The following is a 14,139-nucleotide window of genomic DNA, read 5'->3' as shown; positions in this document are numbered from 1 at the left end:
TTTTTTTTTTTTGTGAAAAGAAAATTAGGGGTATTTTAGTCTTTTTAGGGTTTGCCGTTAAAAGTTAACAGTTAAATCTGACGGAATGGTCCAAATTAAGAGCAATTGAAAGTTCAAGAGACTAAATTGAGAGATTTTGAAGTTTAAGAGGTATTTCAAAACAAGTGAAAGTTCGGGGGCCTTCAGTGAAGTTTTTTATTTTTTTTATTTTTATTAGACAATGCTTAACATGTGAAACATTTAATTTAAATAAGAGTTGAATTGACAAAGACAAAGTTCGAACTCGGAACTTTTGAGTCTAATACTAAGTTAAGCTTTTAAGATAATTGGTGATTTAACATTTATAATCAATACAGCCAAAATTCTATCATCATTTTGGAGTAATGATATAAGAAGGACTACAGTCCTCTTTATGTCATTCCAAATATGATGTGATATTTAAAATCACGAATATATCAAAATTCAATAATGATCGTCTCAAATTCAATAGTAATTTTAAAAGACATGTCATATTTGGAAGGATTCTAGGAAGACTCTGATCCTCCTTATATCAGTTATATTATTGATTTGCAGGACCGAATCACCCCTTTCAATGGTCAGTTTGAATGTGGTCAAACAAGTTATACTTTATTTCTTTTCATTATGTATTGTCCTGATTTGAAAAATTCATTTAAGTTAAATGGCCCAAATAAAAAGTACTAGACAAGATTTCAACTCCTCAATCCCATGCCGAGACAGCAAAATCCTTTAACCATTATTTAATTAATACCACAACCACAAATGATCTCGAAAGAAAAAAGCTCCAAATATAGAATCGCGACCCGATGTGTCATTGACCGGGCTTTTAGCTTTTTTTAAAAAAGTAATAATAGAAATTACATTTTTATCTCAAAATTATTTAAGTTGATTGAGAGATTAGTTAGAAATATCCTAATAGTATCGTAAAATAATTATAAAATGAAAATACGATTTTAGCTTTACTCTTTTGGAAAAAGGGAAGTAACTAGCAACGGCGGTCAATTAGTGGGGACTGGTCGTTTGGTAGGTATTAACTACTAATCCTTTTCTACAAAACAAATACGGTCGTTCAATACTATAGATCGTAACATTAGGTAAAATTTATAATTGAAAATTGATTTGCAAGAGAATAATACCCAAGAGCTTATATGCACATGTGAGACACTTTGAATCGTAATATACCACTATGCTTCGCAGTCAACATCCACGGTGGCCCACGATATTAGCACTAACTCGATAATAGCCCTAGACCATGCACATAGCAAGAAATCCATTTGCAAACCAAAAAGTGTGTCCCAAGGTGAATAAAGGGGGTAGAAACTTCCAACTCTCATTTGAAGTAAACCATGAGTGGGATTGGCGTTGTTTGGTATACGAAAGTTAAAAAGTAAAAAAGTTTTATCTTGTAGTGATTTTTTTATTTGAATAGTATCAAAAGATAAATAATGTAATATAAAAAGTAAATGATGTGATATAAAAAGTAAAATTTTTTTAAAATTAATTATTTAAAAAAATGAGAAGAATAGTATTTGGGGGTGGGAGGGTACCATGCACGCCAAAATATGAAACGAAATTCTGAAATTTTTCTATCTTTTAGTACATCTGATAAAACAAACACACAAGTTCCTGCTCATCGAAAAATGTACAAATAAGAAGGGCAAAGCCCTCCTTACCATCTAAGAAACAAACAGATTTTACTGCAAAAGTCCCAACTAGCAAGTCAGTAGACAGGCTTAGGGCCATTACACAGCGTCTTCAACAGGGTTTGCAGTTTATTCCAAATCTTTATCCTATCCATAATTCTACCACCATCTACATTTGCATGATCAACAAGTCTTCAACCATCATCCACATGGAAGAGTCAAGATAATGTAACAAACATCTGATGACGAGTGAGTGATTATAATCAAGAAAGAGCCTCCTTGCGTCGCTTTCTGGCAGCCTTGCTCTAAGGCCTGTTTTCTTTTGGCATCGATTTCTGTTTTTGTGGTTTTTTGTCTCTTTTTCCCTAGTATTTCTTTTCCTGTTTTTCCCTGTTTGTTTCGTGCTTGTTTTTTCTATTTTCTTGTGGTTTTTTGTTCATGTTTTTGTTGCTTGTAATAAGGCCTTGTCCTCTCTCTTAATCTACCCGCTTGATGATCTGTGGGGTATTCACTTTTGGTCTAGACCCTTGGGTTTTGGATGTGAACCTATCGGGTCAAGGATGATGGGTTTCAGCATGGGGGTTTTCTGCTCTCAGGGCCGAGGAATAAGAACTACCTATACATGGGATTGAGTATGTCTGGAGCAGATCTATTGTTAAAACTGAAGACTAGTCATGGGTTAGCGGATGTTAATGTCATTGATAGGTCTTGAATGTTAGATTTATAATGTATGTATCTTTGATGTCTGCAACCTCATAGCTTAGGCTATGATTTGCTTCAGAACTTTTTGTTCTGTTTGTAAAAGCGTTTGTTTGCGATCTTTTCATCAATAAATGAGTAAAAAAAATTATTTGTGTTAACTATATTATAATCCATGTATTCTTCTTGCTATTTTTTTTTCTTTATACTATTCATTTTAAATCATATATACTTATAGGAACAAAGATTTATTTATTATTTTTTTATTTATTTAAAGAGGTGAGATATATTTGTATACCTCTTTTTAACTTATAATGAAAAATGATGTATTTAAATTTTAAAATTAAATTATAATGAAGAATCTCGCGCGTAGCGCAGGTTATAAGCTAGTTATATTAACAAAAACATGAGTGGTATAAGTTTCGTGAGGGAGTGAGCAGTGGGGTAAACAACCTTTTACCACTCAATTCAAAGGTGACTGCATATAAATCACTTGAAGTAAAAACTTGTTACAGATGATTTTGATATAAACTTTAGGTAAAATTTATAATTAAAAATTGGTTTGCAAGATAATAATTCCCAAGAGCTTATATGCACATGTGGGACACTCTGCAGTTGACATCTCTATGGTTGCCCACTGTATTGGCACCAACTCAATAATGATCATTTTTCTTTTAATGGCTCCACTTATTTATTAGTATTCAATGACTTAATATTATGTTCATAGACATAAATGATACAAACATTAGATATAACTCGTAATTAAAAGTTGGCTTGTAAAGAGAGGGTGACGAACAACATATATACATACGGTTAAAAGATTGTATTTAAGCGGTATAACACACTTGGGATCGCAACATATTTAGAGTGAGATAGGCTTAGTAGTTGTGTTAGAATAAGATTTCAATAATTAATAAGGATTCGTTTGAATGTTTTTAAATTAGTTTTATCATTCTAAATTTTGTCCAAGTTTTATCATTATTACTAGGATTATCATTAGATGTCATTTATCTTATCTCATTGCAAGTAAAAGTCTATTTAAAGACTAGTGAGTTTTAATAAAGGCATCCATAGCATTATTTTCCCAAACTCATATTTAAAGGAGGCCATGCTCCCTAAGAATTTTAAAGTACGCAACGAAATGATGAACAAACCAGAAGAGAAGAGCAATATCACGAAATTCTGAAATTTTTCCATCTTTTAGTACATCTGATAAAACAAACATACAAGTTCCTGCTCATTGAAAAATGTACAAAGAAGAAGGGCAGAACCCTCCTTACCATCTAAGAAACAAACAGATTTTACTACAAAAGTCCCAACAAGCAAGTCAGTAGACAGGCTTTGCAGTTTATTCCAAGTCTTTATCCTATTCATAATTCTACCACCATCTACATTTACATGATCAACAAGTCTTCAACCATCATCCACATGGAAGAGTCAAGATAATGTAACAAACATCTGATGACGAGTGAGTGAATATAATCAAGAAAATTCCCTATGCTTCTTCCCAAAAAAGGCCGCTTTACCTTCGCAATCTGGAGCATGATACCCACAGAATTGAGATCCCTAAGCAGAATCATCACATTATAAAAACACAATTAGAAAATTCAAGAAGATAAAGCATACATAGACACGTTTAAAAGAGAGAAAAACATTGAAAATTGAGTACCTAAGGTATCCTTCCCGGCGACGCCCTCAATTATAGGTTTTCACAAACATCCTGCACAAGGATCCTAATTCGGCACCCAACAAGAGGAAGCATAGACAATACGGCCCTTCCATCCCTGAAGCATCCAGTGGTTGTCTTCATCAAGTACAAAATCCTTGTGGTACCATTCCTTCATCTTAGACCTGAATATGGTCATCAGCTCTTGATCCAATGGGAGCAGCCTGAAACCAGCCCTTATAGTCCGGAGCTGCCATTGCTTGCAACTCTCAGGCCTCTCAACCCTCTCTAGGCCCTCACATGCTAAAACATTCATAGCCTCCCTCCCAAGGAACTCTCTCTCAAACAACAACCTCTGTTGGTTCTCACGGGGTAAAGTAACATCAAATATATCATACAATGTAGAGAAGTGGTAGAGTGCTTCTCGGAACCGTGTGACAAAGAAGGGGGCATTGTAGGCTCCATTAACAATAGAATGGACAAAAATATTGGGATTCATCCTCCTGATTAAATTCAAAACCGCATTCCGGGGATTGGTTTCTTCAACTGTCTCATCATGTAGGTTCTTAAACCGGTACATACAGTTCACAGCAATCATCTCATTCCTATCAATCTTGAGCTCCTCAATTTGGATAGTCCCCCAGTTCTGTGATGCTAGAGCATGGTACTCAAATGGAACATTAAACCGCTCACAATACTTAGCCAAACGATGACCAGTCTCCTCAATATGCTCTGTAGGACGGAACCCGGGTTGGGGAAACTCTATCCCTGTAATACGTAGCTTGGGAGGTCCTCCATCTCTTTTTGAGAGCTTATGGATCAGAAGTGGCCAATGGAAACCGTATCCGATACCAAAGTCTATAATATGAAGACTTGTTGCTTTCTCTGCTACTTTAAGAATCATTTTGGTAGCAAAGAATAGCGACATCCTCTTGAAAGGGGAGGATGAAAGATTAACTTTGTAAGATTTCAATATTTCAGTAACTGAGATCCCATGGGAAAGTAAGGAACCGTAAAACATTTTAGTTCCGGTTCCAGTGCCAGCCAAGCGTGCCTCGAGGCCATTGGCAAAGAAATGGGCCAACCTCTGAGATCCATCACCATAAGGGGAAGAGTGCTGCCTAATCTGCTTCAGTAACTCATTTGCAGTTCTATTCTCACCTGCCGAGACAGCTTGTGCACATAGAATCAAAAGAGTCCTTAAATCAACCGTTTCCTTCTTTTTCCCCTGTTTCTTAGAACGACTCTTCCCACCATTAGCTCCTTGCGGCTGCCCACTTGGCTGTGAGGCCTTGCTTGCTTCATTGTTATTGTTACCGCATAGCATAGAAAGTGCTTCAGTGGAAAGCAACACCTTATCAAACAGTTCTGTTAATTCAGTCTCTTCCACATAAACCGCAGACTGCTTATTACTCCTCCCTTCTTCTACATCTTCATCTTCCCTCTCATGATTCTTCCTTCCCCTCAACCCATCTGGAAAATTCTCTCTCTCACCCTTCTCTCCCATGAGTTCCACCTTTTGATCCTCTCCCTTCAACTCAGGTGACACCGTGCTAGTCCCCAAATCAACAACCAACTGATTACCCCTGGGAAGGAACTTACTAGCTTCCTCTAACCCTCTCCTAAATTGCAACACAGATTCACTATCACTAAAAATGTTCTGAGCCAAAAGCTCCATGTCATCACCGACGTTAGTCACACTGTTCGACTGATTGGCTAAAAACTGTGATCCATTGGCGGGCTGCAAATTGGGCTGGAAAACATAGTCACCAGGAACAACAACTTGGGAAAAAGACGACTTGTACTCCCCAACATCACTGACCCACTGAGGATCAATGCTATTGCTAGCGCTAGAACTACTATTAGTACCATAATCACCACCACTGCTTGCAGAAAAAACATCACCAGGGCTCCCCAAGTTGAGATTCGTATAAGTTGGTTCTTCTTGGTGTAGATTGGGGGAAGGAGGGTATTTCTGACCGAGAGCATCATAGAACGATTTCTCGGTGACTTGGAGACCCAAAGGGTCGTAAAACAGGCAGGGCTTATCCTCTATGTTATCTTCCGTAAGTATCTGGCCTATGTACTTGAGAACCGTTTCCGAGAACTCACTGTCGTCCGAGGACGAGTATAACTCTGGACTCGTACCCACAGACGGTGTGCTCATGCTATCGCCAGCGGACGGAGCATATGGCTCTGCTGCTGGGTCCACAGTTATCGGCGGCGCGAAATCAGTGTGACCCAGGTCAGGTGAAAGCAGAGAATTTTCAAGGAAGCTAAAATCAGGGGAGGGTAAATTGAATGTGTACTCGTTTAAAAGATCTGGGTATTGATTGGAATTGGGTGAAAAGGCAGGGTCATCATCAACCAAGACATTGTTTATGAAATCAGGCAACCCAGAAAACGTAGGATCCATGGCTATTTATAGTATCAAACCAAGAAATCGAATACCAGACCAAATAAACATGAAACTACCCAAACCAGATCAAAGACCAGTATATATCTATAACATAGATGTGAACAAGCAAATGATAAAAGGAAAAGGAAAAGAAAAAGTTTATAGTTGAAGCACCTCAGATATCTGTCGAATTCTCAGCGAGAAACAAGCACGTTTACCTGAGAAATAACAAATAATTATCAGCTGTGAAACCGAAAGTGATGAGAGAACTGAAAGGGGCACTCAGCTCTGTCGGAGGCAATTCTCATCTTCCGTATGCGCACGGCTTGCCTTTTATAAACAATTCCCAGGAGTAGTTTTCAATACTTTATCCTACGTTGTTGAAACTCTCAATTATTATGTTTAAATTAAATTAATAGACAAAATAATAAGAAATAAAATATTAAGAAGAAATAATGACCATATACATTTATCCGAATGACTTCAGCTGACATTCAGGAAGTTTCGAAGAACGGTGGGGGTGAAGACTGAAGAGGGAGTGAAGACTCCGGAAAACAATGGTGATCTGCCTTCTCACGTGGCTGCGTGATTCGATTCCCTCCCTTATTGGTCTGTCTTCTAGTACCATACAATCTCAAATGTTTTGACTCCTAAAGGCCTCACTCAACTACCCGTCTACCCCTTTCTGAATCGTTCCGTGCAAGCTGTGCAGCTCAAGAACAAAAAATATATATATACGTGCGGCTCAAGAACAATATATATATATATATATATATATATATATATATAACCACCGTTAAAGCCACTCACCCACCTTTTGAAAATTTATTAATCAATACTTATAGAACATTTGGAATGGGGTACCTGATCTATTCTAGAACATCATTGAATGATTTGTAATTGATTATAAGTCTAGGGTTTCCCTTTCGACTTCAGCATTTTTCATAATATAAAAGGTAGCACAAGACCAAAGAAATTTACTTTTACTAATGATACATTTGGCAAGTAAATCAGCAATCTCTTTTTGGCAAAAATCTAAAGTTTCAGCATTCATTTGATTTGAATGGTTCTGGCTTTAGTGGAAATCTTGTTTTCAAAAAAAATTTTAATGTAAAGTAAAAAAACACAAGATTTCCAGAAAAAATTTTAATGTAAGGTAAAAAAACACATTATATATATATATATATATATATAAAGAATTTCATTTTAAATCTCCGAACAATCATGCGATTTGACATATTCTAAAACTTTGAATTTTCTCAATTTGAATACTTGAATTTTCAATTGTAGTTAATTTACCCTTACCTCAATTTTTGCCTTTAAAACTCTAAAAAAAAAAAAAAATTACCCTTCAATTTTCTTTTTATTAAAAAATTTTGAAAAAAATGGGTCACAAGGTGGCCCAATTGTGGGTCACCTTGTGATTTTTTTTTTAATATTTTTTTAATTTTTAATTTGAAATTAATGGTAAATTTAGAACTTTATAAAAAAATCAGGAATATAAATGTTATTGTTTCACTTTTAACGTTTAAAATTCAACAGAAGGGTTCAAATTGATTGCAATTGGGGATTTAAATTGAGAGGTTTCAAAGTTCGAAGAATGTATATTAAATCGCGTGGTAGTTTAGGAGCCTAAAATGAAGTTACCCAAAAACTAATAATAATTTGCCCAGTATATCAAATGATCATATAATTTGGTGTGTAAAGTAGATTTCATTATAAATAAATAAATAAATCCATTCTTTGCAATCTTGAGGATTTGACTTAACTCATGAGACCCTTCAAGAAGTACCGTTACTTATTTGGTAACACCTTCTTTTAAAACAATAATATTAACAAATAGATTAAAATATAAAACACTTAAAAAAAGAATATTTACATTTACGTCACATCAAAATTCTTTTTTTTTTTTCTTTTTTTTTTTTAAAAAAAATCACCTTTTGTGTTAACAAAGGCAGCTCCATGCCTCCACTTCTATATGGTGTGTAGTGGCCATGTTTAATGTTTCTTTCAATAACCAAAGACGTTCTTAGAAATGACAAAAAGAAATGTTGAAAAATGGTAGTGGATGGAAGGGGTGGTTCATGAGGACCATGACATTATGATACCAGTTTGGGCCTCTAGTGCTAAAGTGGGTGTGTTCTTTTTATACCATTTCTCATGAATCTTCCCAAAAGATCAACAAACAAGGTACAAAAGCAAAGTTGTCGTTTATAGAGTTGTCACTCAAAGGCTCAAAGCACTAGTGGCATATACTCAAATGAGGTAAATAAAATTGGCCTTATCTTTATGCCCAAAATTTGGAATTTCAACATATACAAAGATCCAAGGCTGCCGGTATTTTGAATAATGTTCATCGTACTTACAATCATCATGGTATTGTGTTTCAAGTAAACCATGACTGAGACTGCATCATAGGGGAAAATGGTGATGTCATGATTGGTGGAGACAAAGGTGGCTAAAACTGTCTTCCATCTTTGAAGAATTCAGTGTGCATGATCATACCAATTCACCAACTTAATTAGTGTAACTCATGTTATAAGTAAAAGAGGAATGCTACCACTACACAAACATTTATAAAATGAGGTTTATAAATTGACGTGACAAATGCCATGTTAGCTTTAAAAAAGCAAAAAAGAAAAATTCACGTTGTTTTGTTTACACACTGACGAAAGGTTTATTCTCTAGTTTTTCTTCGTCTACTGTAATGCGAAGCTCCGAGGAGTTGATGTAAACCAGTTTTTATCATACCCATTGTACTTGAAACAAAAAAAAAAAAAAAAAAAAAAAATTGTACCTTGTCATTTCGACATCAGATGAATCTTGGTGGGGCATTGGAAGCTTCTTTAAAGGGCTATAATTTTGTAATTTCAACATTTACTAGGTGAAAGTTGTTTTTCTATATTTTGTTTGCCACATAGTATTTTTATTTCATTTTTTAAATTCTTTTTGTAGGGTTTCAAATTTAGGCTTTATATAAGCCTAATACAATGGCCTTAGCGGTCCCACAATAATGTATTTTCGATCATTTTAATAATAAAAAATACTTATAGGTTCAATTTTCTTCCATTTTGCTCAAATTTTTAATTGATTATTGGTTTTGAAAAGAGTTATAAAACCGAAAGAGTTATAGGTCTTGTATTTATTTTCTTATTTTCTTTAAGATCCACTACGACACGCTGCATCAGCTGAGTGAGAGAGAGATAGAGAAGGGTGTGAAGGGGGTAGCGTCGTGCTGGGTTCAAAATCGGGTGGGGCTTCAATGGCAGCATTGGGCTCCGCTGCATATTCCAACTTCAAAAAAGTATCCCCAGAGAATTTAACATCCATTGTCCCTCTCCTTTTTTGATCGCATAGTATTAGAGAATGGAGCTAAGAAAATGCAGATGAGCATCAAAATCAATAAACTCAAAAACCAACCCTATACATCATCCGGCCATACCCGAAAAATCAACTCCAAATTCATCCCCATTTGGCTGAACAGCAACCCCAACCCAAACAAATTACAAAGCCACCTCTCATTTGGTCAATAATACAAAGAAAACCCAGAAATCATCCTCCCCCAATTTCAGACAATCCTTCATTCAAAAGAACCAAATTCTTCCAAGAAACAAAACCACCACAAAATTTTCCACAAATCTATCAAGATAAACCCACAACCAAAAATCAACTTCGATCTCCCACAATCATTCCCCTCAGTAATCGCCCCCATAATCCAAAACCATACACCAAAATTTAGTCCAAACATTAAACAACAAAAAATGAAGATTCAAAACTTACGTTGGAGAGGGAAAAATGTTATAGCTGCCAGAATTTTAGAATGGCGCCTGCAGAACAAGCACCACAACAGCATACATCCCATAACAATAAACAGGCTGGTGCAGCCCACAAAGAAATAGGATTCTGAATACCAAGTAGTTGTTGCTGCCCTGCATCACAGGCGCTAGACACACATATATTTTTAAGATCACCAAGAATCTGTTATAGTGCTATCATTTAATATATCTGAAATTGCATTAGCAATATCCGGTTCATAAAATGAAAACAAACATACAATGCTCACAAAAATGACACAATGAAATGACCAACAAACCAGAAGAGAACCGCAATATCATGAAATTACGATCTTTTACTTACTTTTAGTACATCATATAAAACAAACACAAAACTTCAAGCTCGTGGAAAAATATACAAAGAAGGACAAATCCCTCCTATTGCATCTAGTAACGTGGAAATTAATCTTTGTTACAAAAGCCCCAACAAACCAGTCAGTAGACAGTATTAGGGTGATTACAGCATCTTCAAAAGGGTTTGCAGTTTGTTCCAAGTATTTTATCCTATCCATAGTTCTACCACCATTTATAAAAACCTGTAGAAAGTTCAAGAAGATAAGCATACATAGATATGTTTATAATATACCTGCACCAACAAAAGAGAGAAAAACATTCAAATTTGAACAAGAATAACAGTTTCAACAGTACCTCAGGTATCCTTGCCAGCCCTGCCGCCCACACTCATGAGTTTCCACAAACATCCGGTTAAAGTATCCTAATTTGGCACCCAACAACTGCAAGCATAGACAATACGGCCCTTCCATCCCTGAAGCATCCAGTGGTTGTCTTCATCAAGTACAAAATCCTTGTGGTACCATTCCTTCATCTTAGACCTGAACAAGGTCATCACCTCTTGGTCCAATGGGAGCTGCCTGAAACCAGCCCTTATAGTCCGGACCTGCCACTGCTTGTAAATCTCCGGCCTCTCAACCCTCTCTAAGCCCTCACATGCTACAACATTCATAGCCTCCCTCCCAAGGAACTCTCTCTCAAACATCAACCTCTGTTGGTTTTCACGGGGTAAAGTAACATCAAATATGTCATACAATGCAGAGAAGTGGTAGAGTGCTTCTCGGAACCGTGTGACGAAAAAGGGGGCGTTGTAGGCTCCATTAACAATAGAATGGACAAAAATATCAGGATTTATCCTCCTGATTAAATTCAAAACCGCATCCCTTGGATTAGTCTCTTCAACTGTCTCACCAAGTAGGTTCTTAAACCGATACATACAGTTCACAGCAATCATCTCATTCCTATCAATCTTGAGCTCCTCAATTTGGATAGTCTCCCAGTTCTGTGTTGCTAGAGCATGGTACTCAAATGGAACATTAAACCGCTCACAATACTTAGCCAGGCGACGACCGGTCTCCTCAATACTCTCTGTTGGACGGAATCCAGGTTGGGGTAGCTCTATCCCTGTAATACGTAGCTTGGGAGGTCCTCCAGCTTTTTTTGAGAGCTTATGGATCAGAAGTGGCCAATGGAAACCATATTCGATACCGAAGTCTATAATATGAAGACTTGTAGCTTTCTCTGCTACTTTATGAATCATTTTGGTAGCAAAGAATAGTGAGGTCCTCTTGAAAGGGGAGACTGAAAGATAAACTTTGTAAGCTTTCAATATTTCAGAAACTGGGATCCTTTTGGAAATTACGGAACTATAAAAAATTTGAGTTCCAGTGCCAGTGCCAACCAAGCGTGCCTCAAGGCCATTAGCAAAGAAATGGGCCAACCTATGAGACCCATCACCATAAGGGGAAGAGTGCTGCCTAATCTGTTTCAGTAACTCATTTGCAGTTCTAATGTCACCTGTTGAGACAGCTTGCGCACATTGAATCAAAAGAGTCCTCAAATCTACCATTTCCCTCTTTTTGCCCTGTTTCTTAGCACGGCTCTTCCCACCACTAACTCCTTGTGGTTGTGCATTTGGCTGTGAGGCCTTGCTTGCCTCATTCTGCATGGATTCATTGTCATTGTTACCACATAGCAGAGAAAGTGCTTCCGTGGAAAGCAACACCTTATCAAACATTTCTGTTAATTCACTGTCTTCCACATAAACCGCAGACTGCTTATTCCTCCTCCCTTCTTCTACATCTACATCTTCTCTCTCATGATTCTTCCTTCCCCTCAACCCATCTGGTAAATTCTCTCTCTCACCCTTCTGTCCCTTCAGTTCCACCTTTTGATCCTCTCCCTTCAACTCTGGTGATACCATGCTAGTCCCCGCATCAACCACCAACTGCTTACCCCTAGGAAGGAACTTACTAGCTTCTTCTAACCCTTTCCTAAATTGCAACACAGATTCACTATCAGTAAAAATGTTATGAGCCAAAAGCTCCATGCCATCACCGATGTTAGTCATGCTGTTTGACTGATTGGCTAAAAACTGTGATCCATTAGTGGGCTGCAAATTGGACTGGAAAACATGGTCACCAGGAACAACTTGCGAAAAAGACGACTTGTACTCCCCAACATCACTGACCCACTGTGGATCAGTACTATTGCTAGTGCTAGAACTACTATTAGTACCATAATCACCACCAGTGCTTGCAGAAAAAACATCATCAGGGCTTCCCCAGTTGAGATTGATATAAGTTGGTTCTTCCTGGTGTAGATTGGGGGAAGGAGAGTATTTCTGACCGAGAGCATCATAGAAGGATTTCTCGGTGACTTTTAGACCCAAAGGGTCGTAAAACAGGCAGGGCTTGTCGTCTATGTTATCTTCCGTAAGTATCTGCCCTATGTACTTGAGAACCGTTTCCGAGAACTCAGTGTCGTCCGAGGTCGAGTCTACCCCCGGACTCGTACCTACAGACGGTGTGCTCATGCTATCGCCAGGGGGCGGAGCATATGGCTGTGCTGCGGGGTCAACAGTTATCGGCGGAGCGAAATCAGTGTGACCCAGGTCAGGTGAAAGCAAAGAAGTTTCAAGGAAGCTAAAATCAGGGGAGGGCAAATTGAATGTGTACTCGTTTAAAAGATCTGGGTATTGATTGGAATTGGGTGAAAAGGCATGGTCATCAGCTACCAAGACATTGTTTATGGAATCAGGCAACCCAGAAAACTTAGGATCCATAACTATTTATAATATGCCGAATCCCAGAACAAATAAACACTGAACTACCCAAACCATATCAAAGACTAGGATATATCTATAAGATAGATGTGAACAAGCTAAAGGCAAAAGAAAAGGTTTAAAGTTGAAGAACCTCAGACATCCATCGGTTTCTCCGCGAGAAGCAAACACGTTTATCTGAGAAATAGCAGAGAATTCTCAGGCGCGGACCAGCAAGATGGAACCGAAGAAATTGATGAGATTACAGAGAGCGGCACTCAGCTCTGACCGAGACAATTCTGGGGACGTTCGGGAAGTTTCGAAGACGCTGTGGATGAAGACTTACAAAGGAGTCAAACTCCAATCCCGAGAGGCATTGATACAATTTGAATGTTTTGACTCGTCAACCGACACAACTGCTCACCTTCGAATCATTGTTTGCTGCCTTGCAGCTCAAGACGAATACTATTCTGAAAAAATTACTATAAAATATATATTTTTTGTTTTATGCAATTTTTTTTTTTTCTTACGTTAATTAAATTTGCTACAATTTTCAAGCACTTCATTTCTCAAGTCCAATGCCAAACATAGCATTGGCTATGTTTGGCATTCCACTCATTTTTCCTTTCTTCTTTTAATTAATAAAAAGTCTTAACTTCTTTTTTTCACATTAACAGACAGTTGATTGAATTTCTAATTTTAAAATGTGTAATTTTAAATATAATGATTTGGAAATGTAATTTTTTAAAATGGAATTAAGGGTTTTAATAAAATCATAGTTTGACTATTCAAATTATGTGTTTTTTACCTATGATTTAAAAACAAAT

At 37.0% G+C, this 14,139-nt stretch overlaps 2 protein-coding genes across 2 annotated transcripts; both read right to left on the bottom strand.

Moving 5' to 3' along the window:
• Positions 1–3,521: 3,521 nt before the first annotated feature.
• LOC132164349 (scarecrow-like protein 34) lies at positions 3,522–7,007 on the bottom strand. Its single transcript, XM_059574848.1, has 3 exons — positions 6,892–7,007; positions 4,030–6,796; positions 3,522–3,926 (listed from the first exon to the last, which is right to left on the bottom strand). The coding sequence occupies exon 2, from the start codon at positions 6,440–6,442 to the stop codon at positions 4,094–4,096; it is 2,349 nt and encodes a 782-aa protein (XP_059430831.1). The 5' UTR covers positions 6,443–6,796; positions 6,892–7,007; the 3' UTR covers positions 3,522–3,926; positions 4,030–4,093.
• Positions 7,008–10,535: 3,528 nt separating this feature from the next.
• On the bottom strand, positions 10,536–13,728 carry LOC132164639 (scarecrow-like protein 33). Its single transcript, XM_059575181.1, has 2 exons — positions 10,906–13,728; positions 10,536–10,793 (listed from the first exon to the last, which is right to left on the bottom strand). The coding sequence occupies exon 1, from the start codon at positions 13,331–13,333 to the stop codon at positions 10,973–10,975; it is 2,361 nt and encodes a 786-aa protein (XP_059431164.1). The 5' UTR covers positions 13,334–13,728; the 3' UTR covers positions 10,536–10,793; positions 10,906–10,972.
• Between the last annotated feature and the right edge of the window lie 411 nt (positions 13,729–14,139).

Source organism: Corylus avellana, chromosome ca10 (assembly GCF_901000735.1).
Source record: "Corylus avellana chromosome ca10, CavTom2PMs-1.0".
Lineage (NCBI taxonomy): Eukaryota > Viridiplantae > Streptophyta > Magnoliopsida > Fagales > Betulaceae > Corylus > Corylus avellana.
Note: the sequence above shows the minus strand (reverse complement) of the source record. Positions and strands in the feature narration are given on the sequence as shown.

What these genes read in the sequence shown, in the direction of transcription:
- LOC132164349 (XM_059574848.1), bottom strand. Translation starts at nt 6,442, where the DNA reads ATGGATCCTACGTTTTCTGGGTTGCCTGATTTCATAAACAATGTCTTG.
- LOC132164639 (XM_059575181.1), bottom strand. Translation starts at nt 13,333, where the DNA reads ATGGATCCTAAGTTTTCTGGGTTGCCTGATTCCATAAACAATGTCTTG.